At 42.7% G+C, this 14,693-nt stretch overlaps 1 protein-coding gene across 5 annotated transcripts in view; it reads left to right on the forward strand.

The window, feature by feature from the left end:
- The window catches only part of LOC126457509 (uncharacterized), a 57,213-nt gene that overhangs the window by 11,815 nt on the left and 30,705 nt on the right, over nt 1–14,693 (forward strand). For 4 of the 5 annotated variants that reach the window (XR_007585481.1, XM_050093844.1, XM_050093846.1 and 1 more), the window contains one exon: nt 1,690–1,912. The exons of the other annotated variant lie outside the window; for it this stretch is intronic. Coding sequence is in view for 3 of the 4 variants with exons in the window: in XM_050093844.1 (XP_049949801.1) it covers nt 1,744–1,912 (169 nt within the window). In the remaining variant the exon portion in view is untranslated. The remainder of the gene's footprint in view (nt 1–1,689; nt 1,913–14,693) is intronic. 5 annotated transcript variants of the gene reach the window in all.

Consider the following 14,693-nt stretch of genomic DNA (forward strand, 5'->3'; position numbering starts at 1 on the left):
CCATCTTCATATATTAAACTGGTAGTTTGGTAATTTTCACACCTGTCAACACTTGCTTTCTTTGGGATTGGAATTATTATATTCTTCTTGAAGTCTGAGGGTATTTCGCCGTCTCCTACATCTTGCTCACCAGATGATAGAGTTTCATCAGGGGTGGTTCTCCCAAGGCTGTTAGTAGTTCTGAAGGACTGTTGTCTACTCCCGGGGGCGTGTTTCGACTTAGATCTTTCAATACTATGTCAAACTCTTCATGCGGTATCATATCTCCCATTCCTATGTCCTCTCCCATTTCCATAATATTGCTCTCAACTACATCACCCTTGTATAGACCCTCTATACACTCCTACCACCTTTCTGCCTTCCCTTCTTTGCTTAGAACTGGTATTCCATCTGAGCTCTTGATATTCATACAAGTGATTCTCTTCTCTTCATACAAGTGATTCTCTTCTCTCCAAAGGTCTGTCTAATTTTCCTTTAGGCAGTATCTATCTTACCCCTAGTGGTATATGCCTCTACATCCTTACGTTTGTCCTGTAACCATCCCTACTTAGCCATTTTGCACTTCCTGTCAGTCTAATTTTTGACACATTTATATTCCTTTTTGCCTGGTTCAGTTACTGCATTTTTATATTTTCTCCTTCCATCAATTAAATTCAATATCTCTTCTGTTGCTCAAGGATTTCTACTAGCCTTCGTTTTTTTTTTTTTTTTTTTTATCTAGTTGATCCTCTGCTGCCTTCACTATTTCATCTCAAAACTACCCATTCTTCTTCTACTATATTTCTTTCCTCCGTTCTTGTCAATAGTTCCCTAACGTTCTCTATGAAATTCTTATCAATCTCTGGTTCTTTCAGTTTATCCATGTCCCATCTCCTTAAAATGCCACCTTTTTGCAGTTTCTTTAGTTTTAGTCTACAGTTCATAGCTGATAGATTGTGGTCAGTGTCCACATGTGCCCCTGGAAATGTCTTACAATTTAAAACCTGGCTTCTAAATCTCTGTCTTACCATTATATAATCTATCTGAAATCTTCCAGTGTCTCCAGGCCTCTTCTCTCATGATTCTTAAACCAAGTATTAGCTATAACTAAGTTATGCTCTGTGCAAAATTCTACCATGTGGCTTCGTCTTTCATTCATTACCCCCATTCCATATTCACCTAATGCTTTTCCTTCTCTTCCTTTTCCTACTGTCGAATTCCAGTCACCCATGACTATTAAATTTTTGTCTCCCTTCACTATCTGAATAATTTCTTTTATCGCATCATAGATTTCTTCAATCTCTTCGTCATCTGCAGAGCTAGTTGGCATATAAACTTGCACTACTGTATTAGACGTGGGCTTCATGTCTATCTTGCATTCAATAATTCGTTCACTATGCTGTTCGTAGTAGCTTATCCGTGCTCCTATTTTTTATTCATTATTAAACCTACTCCTGCATTATTACCCCTATTTGCTTTTGTATCTATAACCCTGTATTCACCTGACCAGAAATCTTGTTCCTCCTGCCACCGAATTTCATTAATTCCCACTGTATTTAGCTTTAACCTATCCATTTCCCTTTCTAAATTTTCTAACCTACCTGTGCAATTAAGGGATCTGACATTCCACCCTCCGATCCATAGAATGTCAGTTTTCTTTCTCCTGAAGTAAGCACAAGACAATAATTAAAATGTTTGTTGTAATTACAGATATTTCTGGCAGGCTTTGGTTCTTGTATTCTTAACTGCTATACAAAAGCACAAATGATTCACACCAGACGGGCTCCAAATGGAGAGCCAAAAACACAAAGAAAGAATCTTAGGAAAGCAAGGGTTCATACAGGGACCTCAGTGCCTAAAGAGCAGAATATGAATCATATGGATGGAATAAGCTATTTAATGAATGGCACTAAAGTCAAGATTTCTGTATCACGTAAGTGATCATAGTTCACTGACATCAGATTGTTGCTGCATGAATTATTGTTACGTTGTACACTTAATTCTTAGTTCAATTTAACTATTAAAGTCAAATAACAGCCTAACTTATGTGTGAAAATATTCAAATAAGATATCGATGATATTTTGGTCGAACGTAAACAGCATAATATTTGTTCATTTGTCATATTGTTGTCTGCACTTAACAACACTAAATTTGGTTATTGGTAATCACAGCCAGAGTTAAAATTTTGTACAGAACTGGTCCAAATGAAATGTAACATGTCAGTTTTACCATTTATATGGGAAACACAAAGAGGAGGAAATATTACTTGAAAAAAGTCACTTGGAACTGGTCCTGTCAGTATTTCAAACTAATTTCCAGAAAATACAATTTATTTTCTGCATGTAGAATATGTTGTTTTTATCTTTGGTTATAGTGCATAACTGAGAAGGAAACATTCCACTGGTAGCATTTGTAACTGAATGATAAATGTCAAATGCCAGGGACATCCAGTATGACATGTACTGAGGCCCCCACCCTCCCTTCTCCCCTACCAAAGCACCAGATAGATGTATTCTTCTCACTCCACAATTGGGTGTCTACAATACTACTATTTAAATTAGCCTCTTGAGTTGCAATCAACATTAATCCACCCACTCAGCAGTCCGGCCTCATTGGCCAGAGACAGAGATCATTGTGTGTGTGTGTGTGTGTGTGTGTGTGTTGTGTGTGTTTTCTACTTCAGAAGAAGACCCTCTGATCAATAGCTCATGTGTTTAGCAGTCTCTTCATTGTGCCTATCTGCAACTCAACATCATCAGTATACAGTATCAATCTATCCTTTTCATCATATTGCCATTATTCCATCCTTGATTTTCCATGTTTGATTTTCTACTCTGCAGAAAGGTGTACAAAAAGGACATAAGTAATTACTGGGATATTCCATTACCATTAGTATCTGTACCATGCGAGATCCTCTCCAAAGTTCACCAGAAAAGAATTAAAGATCATCTTGATAAAAAGATTGATAATTACTAGGCAAGTTCCAGGCAAGGGCATTCGTGCCCAGAGCACATTTTCAACATGAAAAATATGATCAGGTATAAGACGACTGGTAGGTACGACTATAGGGTTGTGCTCATTGACTTTAAAGAGTGTACAGCTTGGTTGAGTGTGGGTCATTATTGAATGTTCTAGAAGAATTTGGGATGAGTTATAAATACAGAATCCTGTTTGATTACTCTGCAGACACTAAGTCTGTGTCAAAACTGAAGTTCGTTTACAAGGTATTGGACCACTCTGAAATCAAAACCATTGTAGGTCAAGGTGGTGAACTCTTTCCACCCCTTTTTAACTGTGCCTTCAAAAAGATTATTTGAGAATGGAGGAAAAATATGAAACGAGAAGAGAAGAAAGATAAATGATACGATGAAAGCTTTCCCAACCAGATGTTTCAGCGGCTGAGAATTTTTCCGGGTTGTATGGCCGTGGTCCATGGACCTCTTCAATCCCTGACATTTTGTCCAAGGCTAAGTTGGACATCTTGTTTACAACCACATATTGGCAAAACTGATTCTTATGTAAAAGACTCACATCATTTTACTGAGAAGCTTGAGGGATTGACTTTGGCTCCTGAGGATAGTTTTGCCAGTTTTGACATAGTGTCTTTATTCACTGTGATTCCACTTAACAAAGTTATGGTTTACATAGTGGATGTTTTCCCAGCAGATTTGACTGCTCATTTCAGACACTGCCTTACCTGTAGTCAGTTCCAGTGGGAAGATGAATTTTATGAGCAGGATGATGGTGTGGCCATGGCTAAACCATTGAGTCCTATGATTGCTAACTTTTATATGGAAAAATTCAAACAATTAACTCTGGAAAAAGCAAGTAAGAAACCATGTCGATGGTATCAATACGTGGGTGATACATTTGTTATTTGGTCACATGGCAAAGAAGCTTTAGAGGAATTCTTTTGTTATTGTTAGGTACAGAAAGCTGGCTGAAGCCAGAGATAAATTCTGCCGAAATTTTTACAAAGTCACAGACGGTGTTTAGAAAGGATAGATTGCATGCAACCGGTGGTGGCATGTTTGTTGCTGTTAGTAGTAGTTTATCCTGTAGTGAAGTAGAAGTGGATAGTTCCTGTGAATTATTATGGGTGGAGGTTACACTCAACAACCGAGCTAGGTTAATAATTGACTCCTTTTACCGACCTCCCGACTCAGCAGCATTAGTGGCAGAACAACTGAGAGAAAATTTGGAATACATTTCACATAAATTTTCTCAGCATGTTATAGTCTTAGGTGGAGATTTCAATTTACCAGATATAGACTGGGACACTCAGATGTTTAGGACGGGTGGTAGGGACAGAGCATCGAGTGACATTATACTGAGTGCACTATCCGAAAATTACCTCGAGCAATTAAACAGAGAACCGACTCGTGGAGATAACATCTTGGACCTACTGATAACAAACAGACCCGAACTTTTCGACTCTGTATGTACAGAACAGGGAATCAGTGATCATAAGGCCGTTGCAGCATCCCTGAATATGGAAGTTAATAGGAATATAAAAAAAGGGAGGAGGGTTTATCTGTTTAGCAAGAGTAATAGAAGGCAGATTTCAGACTACCTAACAGACCAAAACGAAAATTTCTGTTCCGACACTGACAATGTTGAGTGTTTATGGAAAAAGTTCAAGGCAATCGTAAAATGCGTTTTAGACAGGTACATGCCGAGTAAAACTGTGAGGGACGGGAAAAACCCACCGTAGTTCAACAACAAAGTTAGGAAACTACTGCGAAAGCAAAGAGAGCTTCACTCCAAGTTTAAACACAGCCAAAACCTCTCAGACAAACAGAAGCTAAACGATGTCAAAGTTAGCATAAGGAGGGCTATGCGTGAAGCGTTCAGTGAATTCGAAAGTAAAATTCTATGTACCGACTTGACAGAAAATCCTAGGAAGTTCTGGTCTTATGTTAAATCAGTAAGTGGCTCGAAACAGCATATCCAGGCACTCTGGGATGATGATGGCATTGAAACAGGGGATAACACACGTAAAGCTGAAATACTAAACACCTTTTTCCAAAGCTGTTTCACAGAGGAAGACTGCACTGCAGTTCCTTCTCTAAATCCTTGCACAAACGAAAAAATGGCTGACATCGAAATAAGTGTCCAAGGAATAGAAAAGCAACTGGAATCACTCAACAGAGGAAAGTCCACTGGACCTGACGGAATACCAATTCGATTCTATACGGAGTACGTGAAAGAACTTGCCCCCCTTCTAACAGCCGTGTACCGCAAGTCTCTAGAGGAACAGAAGGTTCCAAATGATTGGAAAAGAGCACGGGTAGTCCCAGTCTTCAAAAAGGGTCGTTGAGCAGATGCGCAAAACTATAGACCTATATCTCTGACGTCGATCTGTTGTAGAATTTTAGAACATGTTTTTTGCTTGCGTATCATGTCGTTTTTGGAAACCCAGAATCTACTCTGTAGGAATCAACATGGATTCCGGAAACAGCGATCGTGTGAGACCCAACTCGCATTATTTGTTCATGTGACCCAGAAAATATTAGATACAGGCTCCCAGGTGGATGCTATTTTCCTTGACTTCCAGAAGGCATTCGATACAGTTCCGCACTGTCGCCTGATAAACAATGTAAGAACCTACGGAATATCAGACCAGCTGTGTGGCTGGATTGAAGAGTTTTTAGCAAACAGAACACAGCATGTTGTTATCAATGGAGAGACATCTACAGACGTTAAAGTAACCTCTGGCATGCTACAGGGGAGTGTTATGGGACCATTGCTTTTCACAATATATATAAATGACCTAGTAGATAGTGTCGGAAGTTCCATGCGGATTTTCGCGGATGATGCTGTAGTATACAGAGAAGTTGCAGCATTAGAAAATTGTAGCGAAATGCAGGAAGATCTGCAGTGGATAGGCACTTGGTGCAGGGAGTGGCAACTGACTCTTAACATAGACAAATGTAATGTATTGCGAATACATAGAAAGAAAGATCCTTTATTGTATGATTATATGATAGCGGAACAAACACTGGTAGCAGTTACTTCTGTAAAATATCTGGGAGTATGCGTGCAGAACGATTTGAAGTGGAATGATCATATAAAATTAATTGTTGGTAAGGCGGGTACCAGGTTCAGATTCACTGGGAGAGTCCTTAGAAAATGTAGTCCATCAACAAAGGAGGTGGCTTACAAAACACTCGTTTGACCTATACTTGAGTATTGCTCATCAGCGTGGGATCCGTACCAGATGGGGTTGACGGAGGAGATAGAGAAGATCCAAAGAAGAGCGGCACATTTCGTCACAGAGTTATTTGGTAACCGTGATAGCATTATGGAGATGTTTAGCAAACTCAAGTGGCAGACTCTGCAAGAGAGGTGCTCTGCATCGCGGTGTAGCTCGCTTGCCAGGTTTCGAGAGGGTGCGTTTCTGGATGAGGTATCAAATATATTGCTTCCCCCTACTTATACCTCCTGAGGAGATCATGAATGTAAAATTAGAGAGATTCAAGCGCACACGGAGGCTTTCAGACAGTTGTTCTTCCCGTGAACCATGGGAATAGAAAAGGGAGGTAATGACAGTGGGACGTAAAGTGCCCTCCGCCACACACCGTTGGATGGCTTGCGGAGTATAAATGCAGATGTAGATGTGGATGTAGATTTAAGTAGTATAAATCAAAATATCCAGTTTACAATGGAAATGGAGAAAGACAATGGAATATCCTTCTTGGATGTCTTCGTCATGAGATAGACTGATGGCAGCTTGAAACATAAAGTCTTTCAGAAGGTTACACATACCGACAGATACTTGCATAAGGATTCCAATCATCATCCACAACAGAAAAGAGGTGTAATTAAAAGTCTGGTGGACAGAGCTAAAAGGATTTGTACGCCGGGACACCTGGACGCCGAGTTAAAACATCTAAAGCAGGCTTTTGAGAAGAATTGATACTCTAGTAAGGAAATAAATAGAGTTTTGTGCCTGAATAACAGGAGGCCTAAGGACAACGATAGGGCACAGTGATAGAAGAACAGGGTTTCTCTACCCTTCATCAAAAAAAGTGACGGATCAGATTGGCAAGATTCTAAGGAAACATGACGTTCGACTGATTTTCAGACCAGCTAAGAAAATAGTCCAAGCACTTCATTCCGTTAAGGATAAACGTCCCCTTTTAGTGCCCCAGAATTTTATGAAAGTCTGGAGACACTTGTGTTCCAGTCGTTTCAAACACATATTATTTTAAAGCAGGGCGTAAGGATTAGCATGGGATACTGCACCCATTTATTGTTTGTGCAGGCGAAACTGGAAGGGAGATAATTCGTTGGCACTGGCAAGTGTTCAGCGCGACCTGCCAAGAATAAGCAAATATGGCCCGTGGCTGGCTGCAAAGAGTAATGTAGCATTGTATTGTTAAAAAAAAAAAAAAATGGAGAGACTCGAAATAGTGCCTGTTTATTAGACGTTGAACTGCTGTTGAGAGTACGTGGACTGGACGTGGATAGTCAGCCACGATAAAAGCTTATGTATTAATTGTATTAAAAAATGTGTAATTAACTGATTCGGGGTGCCCGGTAATGTGTGGGCTTACCTCATAAAGTTTAGTTGTTTTTTTTGTACAAATGGAAATAAATATGTTCTGGTGCATTGAATGATATTCCAAGAGTAGCGTATTTTTTTTAAATAAGAAGAGAGAGAGCGAGAGAGTGAAAATTTCCCCTTCCTAGCAGTGAAATCTTCGGAGAAGCGTCCGGTGCTAGCAGAAGACATCGGCGCTGCAAGAAAGGAGAACCAGCATTCTTCAACAAGTATGTCAACGAAAACGCTTAAGCTGTATAGAGAGAGCTTAACATTACACCGGGCCACCGCACCCTCTGTCTGCAAGTGGTGTATATTTGATCCTGTGTACATGTGGCAAGGTCTACATTGGAACTACAAAGAGATGTGTGAATACAGCAGCAAGTCGTATACTCCTAGCTCACTCATTTGTTACATAGTTTAATTCTTAATTTCTTTGCGTGTTTTTGGTACTTGCATTGTTTAATTCATAAATTTCGGGCGTATTATAGTATTTGAGAGTTGTAGCATCGCGTTTTAGTACCTGAATAGTGTAAATTCGCGTAGTCGTTTGTCTACTGTTTTGTTTTGAACGGCCAGTGTCGGTTGGTCGCAGTCAGTGTGCTCCCTGCCGCCGTTGGATAAGCAGCTGCAGCAGCAAGTCGTATACTCTTAGCTCACTCATTTGTTACATAGTTTAATTCTTAATTTCTTTGCGTGTTTTTGGTACTTGCATTGTTTAATTCATAAATTTCGGGCGTATTATAGTATTTGAGAGTTGTAGCATCGCGTTTTAGTACCTGAATAGTGTAATTTCGCTTAGTCTCCTTCCGCCGCCGAGCAGTGTCAGCAGTGCGCAAGTAGCAGCATTACTGCATTTACTAGGCAATCTTGTATTTTAATAACCGTTTAAATTTTGTCGATTTGTTTGCGCTCTCTGTAGATTAGTTCAGACGTTCTTTGCAAAAGTTTTTAGCATGGATAGGGACTGCAACTGCTGTGTTCGGATGCAGGCTGAGTTGGCATCCCTTCGCTCCCAGCTTCAGGCAGTGTTGGCTTCGGTCACACAGCTTGAGGCTGTTGCCAATGGGCATCACTGTGGGGGTCCGGATGGGGGTTTGTCGGGGACGGCCAGCTCGTCCCACGCATCCCCTGATCGGGCTAAGACTGTGGCTGCCCGGGATACTGCCCGCATTGAGGCTGATCCCTCACCTGTGGTAGAGTGGGAGGTCGTTTCAAGGTGTGGCAGGGGGCGAAAGACATTCCGGAGGGCTGAACGGAAAGCCTCTCCAGTTTGTCTGACGAACCGGTTTGAGGCTCTGTCTCAGGCTGATACTGATCTTCGGCCTGACATGGCTGCTTGTCCTGTTCCAGAGGTCGCCCCTCAGTCTGCAAGATCCGGGCAGTCGCAGAGGTTGGGCTTACTGGTAGTTGGGAGCTCCAACGTCAGGCGCGTAATGGGGCCCCTTAGGGAAATGGCAGCAAGAGAGGGGAAGAAAACCAATGTGCACTCCGTGTGCATACCGGGGGGAGTCATTCCAGATGTGGAAAGGGTCCTTCCGGATGCCATGAAGGGTACAGGGTGCACCCATCTGCAGGTGGTCGCTCATGTCGGCACCAATGATGTGTGTCGCTATGGATCGGAGGAAATCCTCTCTGGCTTCCGGCGGCTATCTGATTTGGTGAAGACTGCCAGTCTCGCTAGCAGGATGAAAGCAGAGCTCACCATCTGCAGCATCGTCGACAGGACTGACTGCGGACCTTTGGTACAGAGCCGAGTGTAGGGTCTGAATCAGAGGCTGAGACGGTTCTGCGACCGTGTGGGCTGCAGATTCCTCGACTTGCGCCATAGGGTGGTGGGGTTTCGGGTTCCGCTGGATAGGTCAGGAGTCCACTACACGCAACAAGCGGCTACACGGGTAGCAGGGGTTGTGTGGCGTGGGCTGGGCGGTTTTTTAGGTTAGATGGCCTTGGGCAAGTACAGAAAGGGCAACAGCCTCAACGGGTGCGGGGCAAAGTCAGGACATGCGGGGACCAAGCAGCAATCGGTATTGTAATTGTCAACTGTCGAAGCTGCGTTGGTAAAGTACCGGAACTTCAAGCACTGATAGAAAGCACCGAAGCTGAAATCGTTATAGGTACAGAAAGCTGGCTTAAGCCAGAGATAAATTCTGCCGAAATTTTTACAAAGGTACAGACGGTGTTTAGAAAGGATAGATTGCATGCAACTGGTGGTGGAGTGTTCGTCGCTGTTAGTAGTAGTTTATCCTGTAGTGAAGTAGAAGTGGATAGTTCCTGTGAATTATTATGGGTGGAGGTTACACTAAACAACCGAACTAGGTTAATAATTGGCTCCTTTTACCGACCTCCCGACTCAGCAGTATTAGTGGCAGAACAACTGAGAGAAAATTTGGAATACATTTCACATAAATTTTCCCAGCATGTTATAGTCTTAGGTGGAGATTTCAATTTACCAGATATAGACTGGGACACTCAGATGTTTAGGACGGGTGGTAGGGACAGAGCATCGAGTGACATTATACTGAGTGCACTATCCGAAAATTACCTCGAGCAATTAAACAGAGAACCGACTCGTGGAGATAACATCTTGGACCTACTGATAACAAACAGACCCGAACTTTTCGACTCTGTATGTACAGAACAGGGAATCAGTGATCATAAGGCCGTTGCAGCATCCCTGAATATGGAAGTTAATAGGAATATAAAAAAAGGGAGGAGGGTTTATCTGTTTAGCAAGAGTAATAGAAGGCAGATTTCAGACTACCTAACAGACCAAAACGAAAATTTCTGTTCCGACACTGACAATGTTGAGTGTTTATGGAAAAAGTTCAAGGAAATCGTAAAATGCGTTTTAGACAGGTACGTGTCGAGTAAAACTGTGAGGGACGGGAAAAACCCACCGTGGTACAACAACAAAGTTAGGAAACTACTGCGAAAGCAAAGAGAGCTCCACTCCAAGTTTAAACGCAGCCAAAACCTCTCAGACAAACAGAAGCTAAACGATGTCAAAGTTAGCGTAAGGAGGGCTATGCGTGAAGCGTTCATTGAATTCGAAAGTAAAATTCTATGTACCGACTTGACAGATAATCCTAGGAAGTTCTGGTCTTACGTTAAATCAGTAAGTGGCTCGAAACAGCATATCCAGACACTACGGGATGATGATGGCATTGAAACAGAGGATGACACGCGTAAAGCTGAAATACTAAACACCTTTTTCCAAAGCTGTTTCACAGAGGAAGACCGCACTGCAGTTCCTTCTCTAAATCCTCGCACAAACGAAAAAATGGCTGACATCGAAATAAGTGTCCAAGGAATAGAAAAGCAACTGGAATCACTCAATAGAGGAAAGTCCACTGGACCTGACGGGATACCAATTCGATTCTACACAGAGTACGCGAAAGAACTTGCCCCCCTTCTAACAGCCGTGTACCGCAAGTCTCTAGAGGAACGGAGGGTTCCAAATGATTGGAAAAGAGCACAGATAGTCCCAGTCTTCAAGAAGGGTCGTCGAGCAGATGCGCAAAACTATAGACCTATATCTCTTACGTCGATCTCTTGTAGAATTTTAGAACATGTTTTTTGCTCGCGTATCATGTCATTTCTGGAAACCCAGAATCTACTATGTAGGAATCAACATGGATTCCGGAAACAGCGATCGTGTGAGACCCAACTCGCCTTATTTGTTCATGAGACCCAGAAAATATTAGATACAGGCTCCCAGGTAGATGCTATTTTTCTTGACTTCCGGAAGGCGTTCGATACAGTTCCGCACTGTCGCCTGATAAACAAAGTAAGAGCCTACGGAATATCAGACCAGCTGTGTGGCTGGATTGAAGAGTTTTTAGCAAACAGAACACAGCATGTTGTTATCAATGGAGAGACGTCTACAGACGTTAAAGTAACCTCTGGCGTGCCACAGGGGAGTGTTATGGGACCATTGCTTTTCACAATATATATAAATGACTTAGTAGATAGTGTCGGAAGTTCCATGCGGCTTTTCGCGGATGATGCTGTAGTATACAGAGAAGTTGCTGCATTAGAAAATTGTAGCGAAATACAGGAAGATCTGCAGCGGATATGCACTTGGTGCAGGGAGTGGCAACTGACCCTTAACATAGACAAATGTAATGTATTGCGAATACATAGAAAGAAGGATCCTTTATTGTATGATTATATGATAGCGGAACAAACACTGGTAGCAGTTACTTCTGTAAAATATCTGGGAGTATGCGTACGGAACAATTTGAAGTGGAATGATCATATAAAATTAATTGTTGGTAAGGCGGGTACCAGGTTGAGATTCATTGGGAGAGTGCTTAGAAAATGTGGTCCATCAACGAGGGAGGTGGCTTACAAGACACTCGTTCGACCTATACTTGAGTATTGCTCATCAGTGTGGGATCCGTACCAGGTCGGGTTGACGGAGGAGATAGAGAAGATCCAAAGAAGAGCGGCGCGTTTCGTCACCGGGTTATTTGGTAACCGTGATAGCGTTACGGAGATGTTTAATAAACTCAAGTGGCAGACTCTGCAAGAGAGGCGCTCTGCATCGCGGTGTAGCTTGCTCGCCAGGTTTCGAGAGGGTGCGTTTCTGGATGAGGTATCTAATATATTGCTTCCCCCTACTTATACCTCCCGAGGAGATCACGAATGTAAAATTAGAGAGATTAGAGCGCGCACGGAGGCTTTCAGACAGTCGTTCTTCCCGCGAACCATACGCGACTGGAACAGGAAAGGGAGGTAATGACAGTGGCACGTAAAGTGCCCTCCGCCACACACCGTTGGGTGGCTTGCGGAGTATCAATGTAGATGTAGATGTAGATGTACACGGTTGAAGGAACATAAAAGTCTTTGCGACTAGGCAAAATGGACAAATCAGCCGTGGCAGAACATGCTCTTCAATCAGGTGATCACGTAGTGAAATTTTCGGAAACTGAAGTTTTATGTACTATGACGAACTATTATCACGGCTATATAGAGAAGCCATCGAAATATATAAACATGGGGATAATTTTAACAGAAAAGAAGCAGCCATGAAACTCACTGATATATGGACTGTGGCACTACAGAATCAATGAGAAGTCTTTTATCTTTGATGTACTATAATTGATAGTTAAAAAAAAAATTATCTTTGACAATGTTTATCTCTGCTATCATGTGATGTCCAGACTATGCCCACTTTCCACGGTATTTAGGCCGCTCTTCGACGTCCGACTCGTCAGTCGGCAAGACTCAGCACAACCAGGAGCACCTGCGAAGATGTCCAATGTAGCCTTGGATGAAACATCAGGATTGAAGAGTCCCATGGACCACGGTCATACAACCCGGAAAAATTCTCAAAGAAAAATGGCTCAGACTAGGGCCCAAACTGAAATGGATGTATGTTGATTGCTTGGCCTTTGCAGATGACCTAACCATTTTTGCCAACAGTATTAACACGGCAGTCTGACAGATTGGTGTATTGATGTGTATCTATAGCTGAGAAAGTTAGAATACATATCTTCTTTGAGAAGACAAAATACATGACAAACAGCAATGGACCAGAATAGAAGATTTTAAACCAAGGAATGATTGTTTTGTGAAGGAAAATTAATATACCTAAATGGGATAATCCATCCTAATGTTTTAGAAGAGGAAATGGTCAATCTTACAATCTGCAAATTATACCTAGTGTTTAACCTGACAAAAATGTCTATAATAAGAAGTTGCTGAGCATTGGTGCCAAGTGAAGACACTTCAGTGTGGTTGTCAGACCAGAAAGATTGTAGGCTTTGGAGACTTTGACTATAAATAGATGAGGACTAGTCATTATATTAGTCCAGAGAGAATGTAAGATATTAAGGTAAAGTTTAGGCAACAGATTGATTAATAGACAAGTGTTGGAGATCAAGTGCGAAATGCAGAGAGAGAGAACCAGAAACAATATTATTGAAAGGAAAGTTGCCACTCACCCTGACTGTCACAAATACACTTTCAGCCAGCAAGGTCTTAGTAAAAATAGCCCCCCCCCACACACACACACACACACATGGATGCAACTCACTTGCAGGGGCAGTACCTACCTGAGCAATTCAGAAAAGCTGATGTTGGTGGGAAGGATCCAGATGGCACAGGCTGAGAAGCAGTCATTGAAATGAAGGGTGTCGTTTGGGCAGTGTGCTCGGCAACAGGGCAGTCCACTTGTTTCTTGGTCACAGTTTGTTGGTGGCCGTTCATGCAGACAGACAGCTTGTTGGTTGTCATGCCCACATAGAATGCAGCACACTGGCTGCAGCCTAACTTGTAGATTACATGACTGGTTTCACAGGTAGCTCTGCCTTTTATGGGATAGGTGATGTTTGTGATCGGACTGGAGTAGGTGGTGGTGGGAGGATGTATGGGATAGGTCTTTCATCCATGTCAATCACAGGTATATAATCCATAAGGTAAGGGGTTGGGAGCAGGGGTTGTGTAGGGATGGACGAGTATATTGTGTAGGTTCAGTGGATGGCGGAATACTACTATAGGAGGGGTGGGAAGAGTAGGGGGCAGGACATTTCTCATTTCAGGGCACAACAAGAGGTAGTCGAAACCCTGGTGGAGAATGTAATTAAATTGCTCCAGCCCTGGGTGGTACTGATTCACAAGGGGAATGCTACTCTGTGGCTGGACGGTGAGACTTTGGGAGGTTGTGGGAGATAGGTGAGTGGAAAGATAAGGCATTGAGATTTGTTTTGAATGTATTAGGATGCCCAAATGTAGCAAGAAGAGGTAGAAGGCACTGTATTAACACTCGTGCGAGCTTTCCAAATGATTTATTGTTTCCAACCGCGGTGCCCTCGTACACCTCGGTCTGCGTCACAGGGCCCCCGCAATGCTGAGGAAGTACCCCAGTGACCCATGCAATGCTGTGTCGAGCTGGCCTCGGCCGTCCGCAGAGTTCCTACGGTGTCAGGATGTGCCGGCTGCTGTCTTAGCTGTCCCCATCCTTGTTGCCTAAGTGCCGTTCCGAGGAGCCGCCGAGCGGCCCGCTGACAACTGCAAGATTGTCCATGCTGTGTTCCCTCATCAGTATGGCATAGGATGTGGCAGCAACAAGCGCCTGCGATCTGGCATCTGAATCTGCGACTCTCGCCTCAGGATGCCTCTGCCATGTGTTGGAAGCCAGGACGACTGCCCGCGGTAGCG

The sequence above is a fragment of the Schistocerca serialis genome, chromosome 2 (genome assembly GCF_023864345.2).
Source record: "Schistocerca serialis cubense isolate TAMUIC-IGC-003099 chromosome 2, iqSchSeri2.2, whole genome shotgun sequence".
Lineage (NCBI taxonomy): Eukaryota > Metazoa > Arthropoda > Insecta > Orthoptera > Acrididae > Schistocerca > Schistocerca serialis.